At 37.4% G+C, this 17843-nt stretch overlaps 1 protein-coding gene across 22 annotated transcripts in view; it reads right to left on the bottom strand.

Annotated features, from left to right (window-relative positions):
* The window catches only part of LOC129045780 (uncharacterized), a 202396-nt gene that overhangs the window by 77185 nt on the left and 107368 nt on the right, over positions 1–17843 (bottom strand). For 4 of the 22 annotated variants that reach the window (XR_010411439.1, XR_010411458.1, XM_064590894.1 and 1 more), the window contains one exon: positions 2020–2063. The exons of 16 other annotated variants lie outside the window; for them this stretch is intronic. Coding sequence is in view for 2 of the 6 variants with exons in the window: in XM_064590894.1 (XP_064446964.1) it covers positions 2020–2063 (44 nt within the window). In the remaining 4 variants the exon portion in view is untranslated. Of the gene's footprint in view, positions 1–2019; positions 2064–16695; positions 17839–17843 lie in introns of those variants that run through there. 2 more of the 22 variants (XR_010411452.1, XR_010411459.1) reach the window with 1 other exon arrangement.

The following is a 17843-nucleotide window of genomic DNA, read 5'->3' as shown; positions in this document are numbered from 1 at the left end:
TGATCCAAGCAAGGAAGTTGCTTCAGGGTGAGTCAGCTCTCTCTGACTAGGCCTCTCTGTTCTCCTTTGTGCTGATGATTCTTTAAGTTTTAATTGCAAATCCTATGCAACCCCAAGCTTATGCGGATGGTCAGTGAAGGGTTTGAGAGCAATGGCAAAAAGAGGGCAGCTTGTGCTCTTGTGGAATCACTAAAGAGGCTACCTTGCAGAATGCCGTCTTGCCAATAACACTCAGCTGCGGAGTGGAGTCAAAATGGCAGCATGGTGTGGTTAGGCAGAATGAGAGAGAGATTGGGCTAGCACTACCAAATTTTCATGAGCTCCTCTTTGACACCGAAGATATTCAGAAGTTTACTAGAGCCATCTACGAGTATAAGAAGGAGGCTGTCATCTGAGGTAAAGAAATACAAAGTGGCTTTTATGCACATCTGAGATGCAACGTATAAATTGTCAATTCCAATTTACAGAGTGTATTTGGTAACAATAATATTGAGAAAATAACAAAATAGACAAAGTTCTAGGTAGACTAATCAAAACAAAAAGTGACCTAAAGCAATGGTCACTTTGCAAATGCAATCATTTTAAAAAATAATTAAGCATTATAAGTAATTGTATACCAATGAATTTGAAAATTTCAATGAAATAGGCAAATTTTCTAGGAAAAAAATTGCCAAATTTTCTTTAAATATGTCAGCAATGGGGCACCTGGGTGGCTCAGTCTTTAAGCATCTGCCTTCAGGTCAGGTCATGATCCCAGGGTCCTGGGATGGAGCCCTGCATCGGGCTCCCTGCTCGGTGGGGAGCCTGCTTCTCCCTCACCCACTCCCCCTGCTTGTGTTCTCTCCCTCGCTGTATCTCTCTCTGTCAAATAAATAAATAAAATCTTAAAAAAAAAATAGGTCAGCAATGTCCTTACTTTAGGATGGCTTAACTTCTGTTTCTTCTGCTTGGAGTATTCTTTACCCAGTTAGCTGCATAGTTAAGTCCTCTCCCTTCCTACAGGCCTTTCCTCAGATTTACATTTTTGTGAAGACTTTCTTGGATGCTCAATTTAAAGTCCAACCCTTCACACAGATTTTACATCCCTTTTCTCTTTTTATTCTTTTCTTTAATAGCAATCACTATCTAACATGCTATACATTTTACTTATCAATCTTGCTTGTTGACTGCTTTTTTAAATGTAATCTATGAGGGCAAGGATTTTTTTTAAATTTATTTTGTTCATTACTGTACTTGTATTGCCTAAGTGCCTGGCACATAGGAAGTACTCAATTAATATTTGTTAAATGAATGATATAAATAACTAAAAAGTCCCCAAATTGCCATATGGAATTGAATGCATAGATAGATAGATAGATAGATAGATAGATAGATAGATAGATAATGACCAAATAGATTAAGACTGGGAAGGCAAGAATAATTTAACATTGGAAAAATCTTCAAATTAAATCATCACATTTACTGCATTAAGAGATTGACAAAGAAATGCCATATGCTTCTCTCAATAAAGCAGAAAAAAAAAAACCTAAAAAATGTGCATAGAAGGCAATTTCTTCTACCTAATCAAATAAATCTATCAAAAACTAACAACAAACATTAGTCTAAATGGGGAAATTTTAGAAGCACCTCAAGTAAAATAAGAACTAAGACAAGGATGCCTATAATCATCTTACTATTCAACACTGAACTGAAGTTCCTAACCAAAGAAATAATACAAAATAAAAGAGGTATAAGAATTGGAAAGGAAAAGACCAAATTTTTATTTGTAGAATATATGATCATTTTCCTAGGAAATTCAAAAGAAACCTCAGATAACTTGTAAAATTAAGAGAATTCAGAAGATTATCCAATCTAAGATTGATAAACAATAAAAAAAATCATACTTACATACTAACAATAAAGATTAGAAAATATAATAAAAATTTTCTAATTGGGCAAGACATGGAGAATATTACATAATTCTGTTAAAGAACATAAAAAAATATAACACAAGAACAAAAATGTAATTGGGATACGTACACCAGATGATGACGACCTTTGTTTGGAAAGGGAAGATAATGGACCTGGCAGAGAAAATGTAGAGATTTTAATGCTTTACTTAAAAAATAAAAAATAACTGAAGGGAATAAAACTTAATATTTGTTCATTTTGGTGGCAAATATTTACCATGGATGTTTATTACATTTTCTGTTTTGGGCACCCTCAAACATAAATAAATGCAGAGAGGGATCTCACTAATCTGAAAAAAGAATTTTTTTAAAAAGATTTTATTTATTTATTTGACAGAGACAGAGCACAAGCAGGGGGAGCAGGAGGTAGAGGGAGAAGCAGGCTCCCTGCTGAGCAGGGAATCATGGGATTATGGGATCATGACCTGAGCCAAAGGCAGACGCTTAACCGAATGAGCCACCCAGGTGCCCCCAAAAAAAGGATTTTATTTAAAAAAAAAATTAACAAAGATGTCTTCATTGGTTACTGAATCAATTAGCGTCAGTGTGCTTGGCCATTTATAAATATTTTTAGAAATATTATAATATCTTTAAATACCCTATCTTGGGCCTTTTAGACATGACCCACTTTGTGGACTTCAAAAGCATTTGAGACCAGAGAGTATAAACTACTGCAGTGATTCCTGGACTTCATTGTAGTAGATCTGAAAAGTTTATTCTCAGGTGGGCTTTTTGCAGAATCTGCACCCTGGTTTTGAAGCTACAAGTAGAGTATGAATATTCAATGGCCAAGCAGGACTTGGCACACCTGGACATGTAGGAAGATCTTCCAAAACTTGCATTTTCTGCCTTCTGCTTACCTGTTTGACAAGAGAGCTATACCCAAATACTAAAGAAAGCCTTTAACTGGAGGAGATTTAAAATGCTATGGCATAGTGAGGCAGTCTTATGTATTTTCAGAATCTTGTGTTCTTTCTCCATTCTGAATTATGGGAAATTCTAGTGTGTGGAGAGGTTTTATTTTATCTAATTGTTCCAGAGTTTACACACTGTTCAGAATATAATTTATAAGTTAATTTATATGTTAATGACAACCACCCAAAGGGTAAATTTGATATACAAATTATTAAATCATTCTGTCTGCATATTCTCTTCTTTTGGACAATTACTTTTTCCAAATAATACCAGCCAATCAGACAACTATAATTACTTTGTGCTCTGCTAATAGAAGTCTGGTAGAGAGCTAGCAGTTAAAGGAATTCTTATCTGTAGCTACAAAAAGACAGGTCCTTGGAATGTCTTGTAGACATATGTCCCATTTAAATAATGAAGAAATTACTGGGTTTCTTCACCAGAGCAGTATAAACGTTTTGACCTAAAATGCAAACATTTCGGTTTATTTTTAATTCACTGATCTACCTTGTAACAACTCTCAGCATGAAACTGCTTCTGTGCATGCAGAAGTCAGGCAAACTCAGATGTGACCACAAAATAAAGAACATTCTAAAGAAGCATCAATGTGGGGAGGGGAATAAACTCAGCGTGTTTCTCCCTAACCCTTTACTAAAGGGTTTAGCCCTGGAACAGAGCCACCGTTTGGCAAAACTGTGAGCCAAACGGATCTGAATTTGGTGCCCTTCTCTCTTCTCTTCCCTTGTAGTCCCAATTCCCATAGCAGCCAGCATGCCCTTCACAGTGTGCCATATAGACCTAGGCAATGTCCAGGGCCTCAAAATGATCTTCCTACCACTCCGCAACATCAAAATCCTATTTCTGCAGCACTATGCTCCAAGGCGATAGCTCCAGAATAAAGCAATTCCTTACTAAATTGCTAGTGATGGGGGATGGCTCTATATGGGTCTGCCTACAGAGGGCTACTCTATAATAGCCATCTAAAGGTCCTCTGCCCGCTCTGCTCCTTCTCCTGGTAATCAGGTTATTTTAGGCACCCGCCAGGCTGCAGGGTTATAAAGCAAATTCGGGACCAGACTCAGAGCTAAGAGCCAGCTTTATCAAAGCTCGTGTGATGGTTACCCTAAGTAATAGACCTCAGTATAGGAGGTCTATTGAGAATTGGGTACACGTTGCTGTCAGAGTGACAAAGGGCCAGCCAAGCCATGTATGTCTAAAGCCACCAATTTGTTTGGTGTCTCTCATCGTAAATGGTACAAAGTGGAAAGTGTGAGTATGGCATTATCCACTTTTCAGATCCAAAAGTTGTCTTCCTAGAACAAAACAAAAAGTGCCCAAGAACAAGCCATGCTGACTTTGTCTTCCTGAGTATTTTAGAGGACATGGCAGTAAAAAGATCACAGATAAATTATAATGTTGAAAAATACTTTCTGTGGCTCAGAGCCCTGAGAGCACTCTGAATGTCATCATAATTCTATAAAGTCTGTCAGACATTCAGAGGGGATTATCCTGGGATTTGAGGGAGGGAGACATAGCACATTTACTGACAGCTGCAAGAAGTCACTCTTTGCAAATAACATTAGACAAACAATTCCAAAATCTGTAAGCATGTAACAGTCAGAAAGAGTACAAAAAATATTTTTTTAAAGTGGACATTGGAAGGTGAGATGGTTCTTCTTAAAATTTAAAACATGGGGAGGAGGCATCTCCTCAGAATTCAGAACAGAGCCTGAGTAAAGTCTATTTGTGTTTTAGGTTTTTGGTGGTGGTGGTGGTGGTGGTGGTGTGTGTGTGTGTGTGTTTCCTTCAGTTAAAGACTTTAGAGTCTATCTTTGAGAACTAAATCCAAAGTAAATCCAGCAGGAGGATTATTTGGCAAATATACAGATGTTTGGAATGAGGATTTTTTTTTTTTTTTTTTTTTTGGTCCTTAGAAGTAATTATGTACAGGAAAGAGGATTGACCAGCAAAAGGACATGGTTTTGACCTTAGTATTAAAACTATATGTGGAGGGCGCCTGGGTGGCTCAGTTGGTTAAGTGACTGCCTTGGGCTCAGGTCATGATCCTGGAGTCCCGGGATCAAGTCCCGCATCATGGGGCTCCCTGCTCGGCAGGGAGTCTGCTTCTCCCTCTGACCCTCCCCCTCTCATGCTCTCTCTCTCTCTCTCTCTCTCATTCTCTCTCTCAAATAAATAAATAAAATCTTTAAAAAAAAACTATATGTGGAATATTGTAGTTTCTTTCTGTAGTGTGTGTGTGTGTGTGTGTGTGTGTAAGATAAAACTTCATGTAAAGTGAATGGGAATTTTAAAGAGTTTAAGGGACTTTATTTTCCTCCATTAGAAAGTTATGGTCACCCAATTCCCACTGTAAACTTTCATTCTGAGATATGAATAAATAAACATCTCACAGAAATTACCATTAGGTAACAACAGTCTATGTTAGGTAACAATAGTCTATGTTTTCTATTGCTCCTTTTGAGAAAAGAGGGTATAAGACATTTGGATGAGAGCTTTAAGTTATCTCAGGGAAATTTTCAAATGGGTAAAGTACTGATCTATATGTCTGCCCCCATGAATTTCTTATCTTAATAGCATTCTTACCTTGTGAAGAAAACTAAGACAAACTAGCTTAAGAAAAAAAAGGAATTTATTGACTCATATAACTGACATATACAGTTGGCTTTAGACATGACTAGATCAAGAGGCTTAAAAATTCTCATTGGGACTTAATCTCTTCATCTATCTGTTTTTCCAGCTCATGGCTCTGCTTTTTCTCTTCGTTGGTTTTGCCTTCAGGCAGATTCTCCCCTTGTGATACCAAGATGGCTAAATTGACATCTTTATCAGCACAACAATCCTAAAGGAACAAACAATTCTAGTTTTCAATAGAATGTCCCTATAAAACCCCAGTATTGAGCCTCTTTAAACCACTATGAAACTATTAGATTCACTACTATATCCATGATAGAGTTATCATATTATATAGTACATACTGAGTAGCTGTTTCCTTTAACTAAAAAGTTGAGTTTGAGTCCTTGTTATGTGGTGGCACACAGCTAATTAGTTGTCCATTGATTCTTGGGATTCAGGCATTGTATTTAATAAGGCAACAACATTCAGTCTTGGAAGGACAAACTTGAATAAGAATGTGCTGACTTTAAGGCCTTAAGTAGCTTCCTCCAAGAAGGTTCTAGTTCAACTTTCAGCTGAATCACAGACAGAAAAACACACACATCTTTGCTCAAAAGGCTTTTTCTGCCTAATATTTAAGAGAAACAATAGCCTAGTGATCTGGAGAGGTACAGAGTTACAGTATTGAAAAATATATATTCTCTATTCTAGACTAATGTTAGTGCCAGGATAAGCTTGGAGGAATAAACAAACTAGGAAATAATTCTGGAGAAAATCTGATTCCGCAGGACCCTAAATATCTTATGTTAATATACTTTTTGATGTCGTAAAAAAGTATGATTGAGAAGTTGGAAAATATTGTATATATGACTATGGCTCCCCAAGGATGTCCACATCCTAGTCCCCAGAACCTGTCCATGGCAATTCTTTGCAGATGTGATTAAATTAAGGATCCTGAAATGAGAAGATTATCCTGGATTATACAGGTAGGCCCAATATATTGGTTATAAGAGGGTCAAGTAAGAGAAGGAAGTATGATAGCAGAAATAGAGGATTGAGTAATGCAGGGTCATGAGCTAAGGAATGTGGATAGTCTCTAGAAATTGGAAAGGCAAGAAAATAAATTATCCCCTACAGCTTCTAGCAGGACTATAACCTTACCAACCCATTTTAGATTTCTGAACTACTGAAATGTACTATAATGCTAAGATAAGGCACCAGGTTTGTGGTAATTTGTTATAGCAGCAATGAGAAACTAATACATGACAGAAGCAAATAATGCAAATGGAAAAAGAAAGGTAAGTAGAAACCTTAAAATAGGGGCACCTGGCTGGCTTAGTCAGAAGAGCATGCAACTCTTTATCTCCAGGTTGTGAATTCAAGCCCCATGTTGGGTGTAGAGATTACTTAAAGAAATAAAACTTAAAATAAATAAATAAATACCCCAGGATAAACAAAACAAAATAAAAACACATGGAAGACATGGTCTAACTATGAAACAAACTAAAGTGTGCCAATGGTTAATAAAGATCAAAGGAAGTTAATAAAAATGTAACAAAGAGTATACATTTTCCTTCAAAAAGGCCAGAGGTCATTACTTTGAATTTGTAATGGAGGAAATATAATCTTGGCATGATAAATTGGCCTGGCACTAAATAAAATTTACTATCAAAATAATATTAAGGTTATGTATAGCTTTTCCACCTTTAGAGTTAACTTAGGGTAAAATACTGAAGAGTTGTTTGTAAGACAAAATGCAAAGGAGGAGAGAAGATGGGAATAATGGAAGTGAGATAAACTCTCATTTTTCTTTTTAAGTTATGACTAGTTTTAAACTTATCAATCTCAGGCAGTTTCTATTTATCAACAAATACCTTTTGGTTAAGCTAATATCCAGAAGAATTCAGGTCAGAAAGAGTTAAAAGAGGTTAACTGTGATAATAGGATGAAAAGTGAAATCAGAAGGAGTGGAACTTCACTGGTGAATTTTATCATGCATCTAAGGGGAAAAAATGGTAATCTCACACAGACATGAAAAGTAAACAACAAGGGAATACTTTCCTACTCTTTTTATGAGGCCACATTATTCTGATACCAAAATCAGATAGACATTATAAGAATAAAGTATGAAAATTTGAAATTAAATATGAAATTAAATCTAGCAACATATAAAATGTAAATGCATCATGACAATGAAATTTGTTCTAGGAATACAAGGTTGGTTTAATATTCAAAAGTCAATCAATGTAGTTTACCAAATTAAAGTAAAAAAGCATATGATCACCATAATAGCTGAATAAACATCTGACAAAATTTAAGAGCTGTTGTGATTAAAAAATCATTGGTGATATCTATGGAAAACTTAAAGCTAATATCATACTTATTAATGAAAGACTGAACACTTTTCCCCTGTAATTAAGAACAAAGTGAGGATGTTCACTCTCACTATCTATATTCAATATAGCCAGTGCAAAATAAGGCAAGAAAAATAAATAAACAGCATACAGATTGGAAATTAAAAAAATCTTTTTGGGGAGGAGGAGCAAGATGGCAGAGGAGTAGGAGACCTAAATTTCGTTTGGTCACAGGAATTCAGCTAGATAGGGATCAAACCATTCTGAACACCTACAAACTCAACAGGAGATGGAAGAAAAGAATAGCAGCAACTATCTGAATAGAAAAGTGACCACTTTCTGGAAGGTAGGACGTGCAGAGAAGTGAATCCGAGGTGATATTTGGGAAGATAGACGGCGGGGGAGGGGGTCTCTATCAGCCCTACTGGCAAGTGATAGAGCCAGGGGCACAAAATCAGAACTTTTAGAAGTCGGCCCCGCTGAGGGATGCCACTCCAGTGGCTAAGCGGGGGGTGGAAAGTCGCGGGGACAGTGTGGTCTCAGGACCCTCGGGGTCACAGAGAGACCGGGGGTGCCTGAGTGCGGCAGAGCTCCCAGGTATTGGAGTGGGGAAGCCGGCTGCAGAGACGGAGCCGAGGAGCAGGCTGTCAGCTCGGGGTTGCCATAAACCGTGATCCGCGGCACAGTCAGGACACTGCTCTTCCAGCAGGGACCCAACAAGTGGCAGATCCGGGGAGACTCCCCTTTCTGCCCTGGGAGGAGCAGTGTGGGAGCGCACTGCAGGGATATGCTGGGTTTGGAGACTCCACACGGAGTTGGGTGCCAGAGATAGAAATGCTTGGTCACAGGCCGGGTGAGCACGGAGTGCAGCCGGAGTCAGGGGAGACGGGAGTAATTGATTGCTTTTCTCTGGGGGCTCACTGAGGAGTGGGGCCCCGAGTTCTCGGCTCCTCCCAGGCAGAGATTGGGAGGCCGCCATTTTCACTCTTGTCCTCCAAAGCTTTCAAGGAAGAAAAGCTCCCGAGAGCAAACCCGAACAGATTACTTAGCCCAGACCGGGCAAGGGCAGGGCAATTCCGCCTCCGGCAAAGACATTTGGGAACCACGGCAACAGGCCCCTCCCCCAGAAGATCAGCAAGAACAGCCAGCCAAGACCAAGTTTACCCATCAATGAGAACGACAGAACTCCAGCCAGGGAATACTGCACATAGAATTCATGGCTTTTTTCCCATGATTCTTTAGTCTTTCAAAGTTAATTTTTAAAATTTTCTTTTTTCTCTTTTTCTATTTTTTTTTAATTTCTCTTTTTCCCTTTTTCAACCAACATCTTGTCAATCCCTTTTTAAAAAAAACTTTATTTTTCATTTTTAGAGTCATACTCTATCCCTTCATTGTAGCTAGCCTTATTTTTTGCATGTATATATAAGTTGTTCTCTCTTTAAAATTTTGGGATACAGTTTCTTCTAACAGACCAAAATATACCTTAAATCTCTAGGTATGGCTTTGTTCTAGTCTCCTGCCTGATCACATTCTCTCGCCCCCTTTTTTTTTTTAATTTCTCTTCTTTCTTTTCTCAACCAACTTCTTATCTTATCAATTCCTTTTATAAAATCTTTTATAATTTTCATCTTTACAGTCATATTCCATCCCTTCATCGTATTTACCCCTATTTTTGTACATATATGTTTTTCTTTCTTTAAAATTTTGGGAGGCAGTTTCATCTAACAGACCAAAATACACCCAAAATCTAGTGTGTGGCACTGATCTATTCACCAGCCTGATCATATTTGATCATATCCTTTTTTTCTATTTCTTTTTTCTTTCTTTCCCTTTCTTTTCCCCTGGTTTTGGGTCTCTTCTGATTTGTTTAGTGTATATTTTTCTGGGGTCATTGTTACCCTGTTAGCATTTTGTTCTCTCATTCATCTATTCTCCTCTGCACAAAATGACAAGACGGAAAAACTCACCTCAAAAAAAAAGAACAAGAGGCAGTACTGACTGCCAGGGACCTAATCAATACGGACATTAGTAAGATGTCAGAACTAGAGTTCAGAATGACGATTATAAAGATACTAGCTAGGCTTGAAAAAAACATGGAAGATACTAGAGAAACCCTTTCTGGAGAAGTAAAAGAACTAAAATCTAACCAAGTCAAAATCAAAAAGGCTATTAATGAGGTGCAATCAAAAATGGAGGCTCTAACTGCTAGGATAAATGAGGGAGAAGAGAGAATTAGTGATATAGAAGACCAAATGATGGAGAATGAAGAAGCTGAGAAAAAGAGAGATAAACAACTACTGGATCACGAGGGCAGAATTCGAGAGATAAGTGATACCATAAGATGAAACAATATTAGAATAATTGGGATCCCAGAAGAAGAAAGAGAGAGACTGGCAGAAGGTATATTGAAGCAAATTATAGCAGAGAACTTCCCTAATTTGGGGAAGGAAACAGGCATCAAAATCCAGGAGGCACAGAGAACCCCCCTTAAAATCAATAAAAATAGGTCAACATCCCAGCATCTAATAGTAAAATTTACAAGTCTCAGAGACAAGAGAAAATCCTGAAAGCAGCTCGGGTTAAGAGGTCTGTAACCTATAATGGTAGAAGCATTAGATTGGCAGCAGACCTATCCACAGAGACCTGGCAGGCCAGAAAGGACTGGCATGATATATTCAGAGCACTAAACGAGAAAAATATGCAGCCAAGAATACTATATCCAGCTAGGCTGTCATTGAAAATAGAAGGAGAGATAAAAAGCTTCCAGGACAAACAAAAACTAAAAGAATTTGCAAACACCAAACCAGCCCTACAAGAAAAATTGAAAGGGGTCCTCTAAGCAAAGAGAGAGCCCAAAAGTAACATAGACCAGAAAGGAATAGAGACAATATACAGTAACAGTCAGCTTACAGGCAATACAATGTCACAAATTTGTATCTTTCAATAGTTACCCTGAATGTAAATGGGCTAAATGCCCCAATCAAAAGACCCAGGGTATCAGATTGGATAAAAACACAGACCCAGTGATATGATGCCTGCAAGAGACTCATTTTAGACCGAAAGACATCTCCAGATTGAAAGTGAAGGGGTGGAAAACCATTTACCATGCTAATGGACACCAAAAGAAAACTGGGGTGGCAATCCTTATATCAGGCAAGTTAGATTTTAAACCAGAGACTATAATAAGAGATGAGGAAGGACATTATATCCTACTTAAACGGTCTATCCAACAAGAAGATCTAAGAATTGTAAATATCTATGCCCCTAACATGGGAGCAGCCAATTATATAAGCCAATTAATAACAAAATCAAAGAAACACATCAACAACAATACAATAATAGTGGGGGACTTTAACAGCCCCCTCACGGAAATGGACAGATCATCTAAGCAAAAGATCAACAAGGAAATAAGGGCTTTAAATGACACACTGGACCAAATGGACTTCACAGATGTATTCAAAACATTCCATCCCAAAGCAACAGAATACACATTCTTCACTAGTGCCCATGGAACATTCTCCAGAATAGATCACATCCTAGGTCACAAATCAGGTCTCAAGCAGTACCAAAAGATTGGGATGATTCCCTGCACATTTTTGGACCACAATGCTTTGAAACTAGAACTCAATCACAAGAAGAAAGTTGGAAAGAACTCAAATACATGGAGGCTAAAGAACATCCTACTGAAGAATGAATGGGTCAACCAGGAAATTAAAGAAGAATATAAAAAATTCATGGAAACAAATGAAAATGAAACCACAACTGTTCAAAATCTTTGGGGTGCAGCAAAAGCAGTCCTAAGAGGAAAGTATATAGCAATACAAGCCTTTCTCAAGAAACAAGAAAGGTCCCAAATACATAATCTAACCCTACACCTAAAGGAGCTGGAGAAAGAACAGCAAAGAAAGCCTTAACCCAGCAGAAGAAGAGAAATAATAAAGATCAGAGCAGAAATCAATGAAATAGAAACCAAAAGAACAGTAGAACAGATCAACGAAACTAGGAGCCGGTTCTTTGAAAGAATTAATAAGATTGATAAACCCCTGGCCAGACTTACCAAAAAGAAAAGAAAAAGGACCCAAATAAATAAAATCATGAATGAAAGAGGAGAGATCACAAGCAACACCAAAGAAATACAAACAATTATAAGAACATATTATGAGTAACTATATGCCAGCAAATTTGATAATCTGGAAGAAATGAATGTATTCCTAGAGATGTATAAACTACCAAAATTGAACAAGGAAGAAATAGAAAACCTGAACAGACCTGTAACAACTAAGGAAATTGAAGCAGTAATCAAAAATCTCTGAACAAACAAGAGCCCAGGGCCAGATGGCTTCCCAGGGGAATTCTACCAAACATTTAAAGAAGAATTAATACCTATTCTTCTGAAAATGTTCCAAAAAATAGAAATGGAAGGAAGACTTCCAAACTCATTTTATGAGGCCAGCATTACCTTGATCCCCAAATCAGACAAAGACCCCATCAAAAAGGAGAATTACAGACCAATATCCCTGATGAACATGGATGCAAAACCTCTCACCAAAATACTAGCCAATAGGATCCAACAGTACAGTCAAAGGATTATTCATCACGACCAAGTGGGATTTATTCCTGGGCTGCAAGGTTGGTTCAACATCTGCAAATCAATCAGTGTGATACAATACATTAATAAGAGAAAGAACAAGAACCATATGATCCTCTCAATAGATGCAGAAAAAGCATTTGACAAAGTATAGCATCTTTTCTTGATTGAAACTCTTCCGAGTGTAGGGATAGAGATATCATAAAAACCATCTATGAAAAACCCACAGCAAATATCATTCTCAATGGGGAAAAACTGAGAGCTTTTCCCCTAAGGTCAGGAACACAGCAGGAATGTCCACTATCACCACTGCTATTCAACATAGTACTAGAAGTCCTAGCCTTAGCAATCAGACAACAAAAAGAAATAAAAGGCATCTGAATCAGCAAAGAAGAAGTCCAACTCTCACTCTTTGCAGATGATATGATACTTTATGTGGAAAACCCAAAAGACTCCACCCCAAAACCACTAGAACTCATACAGGAATTCAGTAAAGTGGCAGGATATAAAATCAATGCACAGAAATTAGTTGCATTTCTATACACCAACAAGACAAAAGAAAGAGAAATTCAGGAGTCAATCCCGTTTACAATTGCACCCAAAACCATAAGATACCTAGGAATAAATCTAACCAAAGAGGCAAAGAATCTGTACTCAAAAAACTATAGAATACTCATGAAAGAAATTGAGGAAGACACAAAGAAATGGAAAAACATTCCATGCTCATGGATTGGAAGAACAAATATTGTGAAAATGTCAATGCTACCTAGAGCAACCCAACATTTAATGCAATCCCAATCAAAATACCATCCACTTTTTTCAAAGAAATGGAACAAATAATCCTAAAATTTGTTTGGAATCAGAAAAGACCCCGAATAGCCAGAGGAATGTTGAAAAAGAAAAGCAAAGCCGGTGGCATCACAATTCCAGACTTCAAGCTCTATTACAAAGCTGTTATCATCAAGACAGACTGGCACAAAAACAGACACATAGATCAATGGAACAGAATAGAGAGCCCAGAAATGGACCCTCAACTCTATGGTCAACTAATCTTCGACAAAGTAGGAAAGAACGTCCAGTGGGAAAAAGACAGTCTCTTCAACAAATGGTGTTGGCAAAATTGGACAGCCACATGCAGAATAATGAAACTGGACCATTTCCTTACACCACACACAAAAATAGACTCAAAATGGATAAAAGACCTAAATGTGAGGCAGGAATCCATCAAAATCCTTGAGGAGAACACAGGCAGCAACCTCTTCGACCTCAGCCGCAGCAACTTCTTCCTAGACACATTGCCAAAGGCAAGGGAAGCAAAGGCAAAAATGAACTATTGGGACTTCATTAAGATAAAAAGCTTTTGCACAGCAAAGGAAACAGTCAACAAAACCAAAAGACAACTGACAGAATGGGAGACGATATTTGCAAATGATATATCAGATAAATGGCTAGTATCCCAAATCTATAAAGAACTTATCAAACTCAACACCCAAAGAACAAATAATCCAATCAAGAAATGGGCAGAAGACATGAACAGACATTTCTGCAAAGAAGACATCCAAATGGCCAACAAACACATGAAAAAGTGTTCAACATCACTCGGCATCAGGGAAATCCAAATCAAAACCTCAATGAGATACCACCTCATACCAGTCAGAATGGCTAAAATTAACAAGTCAGGAAATGACAGATGTTGGCGAGGATGTGGAGAAAGGGGAACCCTCCTACACTGTTGGTGGGAACACAAGCTGGTGCAGCCACTCTGGAAAACAGTATGGAGGTTCCTCAAAAAGTTGAAAATAGAGCTACCCTAAAACCCAGCAATTGCACTACTGGGTATTTACTCCAAAGATGCAAATGTAGTGATCCAAAGGGGCACGTGCACCCCAATGTTTATGTCCACAATAGCCAAACTATGGAAAGAGTCAAGATGTCCATCGTCAGATGAATGGATAAAGATGTTATATATATATATATATATATATATATATATATATATATATATACACACACACACACACACACACACACATATATATATATATACACACACATATATATATATACACACAATGGAATATTATGCAGCCATCAGAAAAAAAAAACAACCCTGAAATCTTGCCATTTGCAACAATGTGGATGAAACTAGAGGGTATTATGCTAAGCGAAATAAGTCAATCAGAGAAAGACAAGTATCATATGATCTCACTGATATGAGGAATTCTTAATCTCAGGAAACAAATTGAGGGTTGCTGGAATGGTGGGGGGTGGGAGGGATGGGGTGGCTGGGTGATAGACAGTGGGGAGGGTATGTGCTATGGTGAGCGCTGTGAATTGTGTAAGACTGATGAATCACAGACCTGTACCTCTGAAACAAAGAATACATTATATGTTAAAAAAAAAAAAAAGAAGATAGTAGGAAGGGACAAATGAAGGGGGGGAAATCGGAGGGGGGAGATGAACCATGAGAGACTATGGACTCTGAGAAACAAACTGAGGGTTTTAGAGGGGAGGGGGGTGGGGGGATGGGTTAGCTCAGTGATAGGTATTAAGGAGGGCACATACTGAATGGAGCACTGGGTGATATATGCAAACAATGAATCATGGAACACTACATCAAAAACTAATGATGTAATGTATGGTGACTAACACAACATAATAAAATAAAATTAAAAAAAATCTTTTTGACTTCAAACATGATTGTTTATGTATAAAATCAAAAATAATCTACCAAAAAAGCTATTAAAATAAATGTGAGTTTAGCATGGCCATTGGATACTACTAGGTCAATATACAAAAAAATCATATATACATGCAACAAGCAATTGGAAAATAAAATTAAAAATTAACACTTTGGGGCACCTGAGTGGCTCAGGTGATAAGTGTCTGCCTTCAGCTCAGGTCATGATCTCAGGGTCCTGGGATAGAGTCCCACCTTGGGCTTTCTGCTCAGTTGGGAATCTGCTTCTCCCTCGCACTCTCCCTCAATGCTCTCCCTCTCTCTCTTGCTCAAATAAATAAATAAAATCTTTTTAAAAATTAACATTTCAAACAGCATGAAAACATGAAATATTTAATAATAAATTTAACAAAATATGTGTAAGTCTTGTACACTGAAAAGTACAAAACACTAGCAAGAGAAACTAAAGAGAAATCTAAATAGATAAAATGGACCAGAAAAATTAATACTATTAAGATGTGACTTTTTCCTAAATCGATATACAGGTTCAATACAATGCTATTCAAAATCTTTAGTGGTCTTTGGTAGAAATTAATATGAGGATTCTTAAATGTGTATAGAAATGCAAAGAGCTTGGAAGAGTGAAAATCTTGCAAAGACCAATGATTCAGGGCTTACACTACCATTTTGTAACACTTCAACAATCAAGACACTGTGATCTGGCATAAAGATAGACTTATAAATCAATGACAAAATAGAGATCATAAGTGGACCCAAACATAGAGCTATTTTTTTTAATGAAAGTGCCATTTTTGGAAAATCCAGTTGCAAGAAAAATTGGAAAATGTAGCAGCATTAGGTGAGATACTGAAGACACCATGTGACCACAGAGAGCAGTAGAGGCTGAGAGAGAAGGTGCCTGATGAGTTCTTGAGGCCTGATTGAATAGACCACTTTCCTGCTTGGATGAGGCCCAGCTGTACTTGAAATCCCTTATGCCCTCTTAGCAGACAGAATTAGGTTACGTGTATGAAACCACAGATCTATAACTGTCTCTGTATCTATCCATTTGTGTACATATTAAGCTAATACATAAGATGTCTCCACCTCTAATCCAATACCACAGGATTCATTCTAGCCTTCTCTTCTTGCTCATCCTGTAACTTCCCTCTCCAACAGTGAGAAATCTGGCTCTTACAGCCACCATCCATTTACTTACTTGTTCAACCCTTTTGGTCATTTTTTAATTGGGTTGTTTGTCTTATTATTGAATTGTGAGACTTCTTTATTATTGTGGATGTGTGTTATATCAGATGTATGTTTTGCAAATATTTTCTCCCAGTTCATGGCTTGCCTTTCCATTTTCTTTCAAAGATAAAAAGTTTTTCATTTTGATGAGAGTCCAATTTATTGATTTTTTTCTTCTATAGTTTGTGCTTTTTGTGTCCTCTCTGAGAAATTTGAGCTTAACCCAACATCGCAAAGATCATCTCCTATGTTTTCTTCCAGATGTTTCATAGTTTTAGCTCTTACATTTAGGTCAATGATCCATTTCGAGTTAATTTTTAGTCAACTTCATTCTCACAAAACAATTTTATTTTTGCATTCATATTTATTTTGTTATATAATATTCAAAGTACATTATTACAGGAACATGTGCAATTACCATAAACAGCTTGGGAAAGCACAACTGAGTTTTAGTAAGCATACTACTCAACTGAGAGAGAAGACATGTAGAGTACACTGGAGAATGACCTCCCTAGTCTTGGATCTTCAGCACTGTGGGCTTCAATGGGTAAGTTTTACTGAGGGAATGGAGAGTTTGAGTTGATCTGGCATGGAGGTTGGGTTAAAAAAAAAAAAAAAAAAACAACTACCAGATATAAACAAGTGAGTTGGTAGTTCAGTTTTATGCATGCCAAACTAGTCTCGAATTATGTCTTTATTTTTGGATGTGACAATTTAAGAAAAATTAACAAACTAAAACAGTGCTTTATAAACTTTTTCAGAGTTTATGATTCCATGGAAGTTACTTCAGTAATACTCAAGTAAAAGAAGTTGTTAGCTTTTTTTTTTTCTTTTCTATTTTGCCCAGTGGCCCTGTAGCTTAAAAGGAAGGGAGTAAAAGTTGGGAATCATGATTGAACAGGTACTTTCTTTGGGAAATTAGTCATTTATGAGTATGCTGGATAATATGTGTGGAAGACAGTATTGCCTAAGCAATAGTTACTTTCTTCCTCTTTCCTGGAAAGAACCCTGACTTTATACCAGTAATGAAGTACCCAATGTAGCTGACACTAACATAGCTACAAGGGGTTGCCAGCTGCAAAGACCCAGTACTCAGCCTCTGTCCTGCTTGATCTCATCTCAAGAAAACTTTACAGCCCTGAGGCATTTACCTGAGTTATCACTTCCTTGCTTATTTGGCCTTTATAGCAGCCAAAGAAGGTTGATAGGGAAATGAATAAATGGTGACAAGGTATATGATATCATAGGGAGATACTGATTCACTGTAGTTACTTAAGGCTGATTCATGAATTGCTTCACTAGGTTGATTCACATTTACATGTCTCAAGGGAGACACTTTCTCCAGTGTCCTTGAAAGACAGTTTACCATCCCTACTTGTTTAGTTCTCCTAAGTCAAATTTCTCTCTCTAAAAGTGAGCTTAGAATATTGCTTTGCTTACCTTCAAAATATCTGTAAGCTTTGCGATGATGTGCTGTT

The sequence above is a fragment of the Mirounga angustirostris genome, unplaced genomic scaffold (genome assembly GCF_029215605.1).
Source record: "Mirounga angustirostris isolate CCGP_5_RB_7025 unplaced genomic scaffold, mMirAng1.0.hap1 SCAF_5, whole genome shotgun sequence".
NCBI classification, from domain to species: Eukaryota; Metazoa; Chordata; class Mammalia; order Carnivora; family Phocidae; genus Mirounga; species Mirounga angustirostris.
The sequence above is the reverse complement of the archived record's forward strand: the minus strand, read 5'-3'. Positions and strand labels throughout refer to the sequence as shown.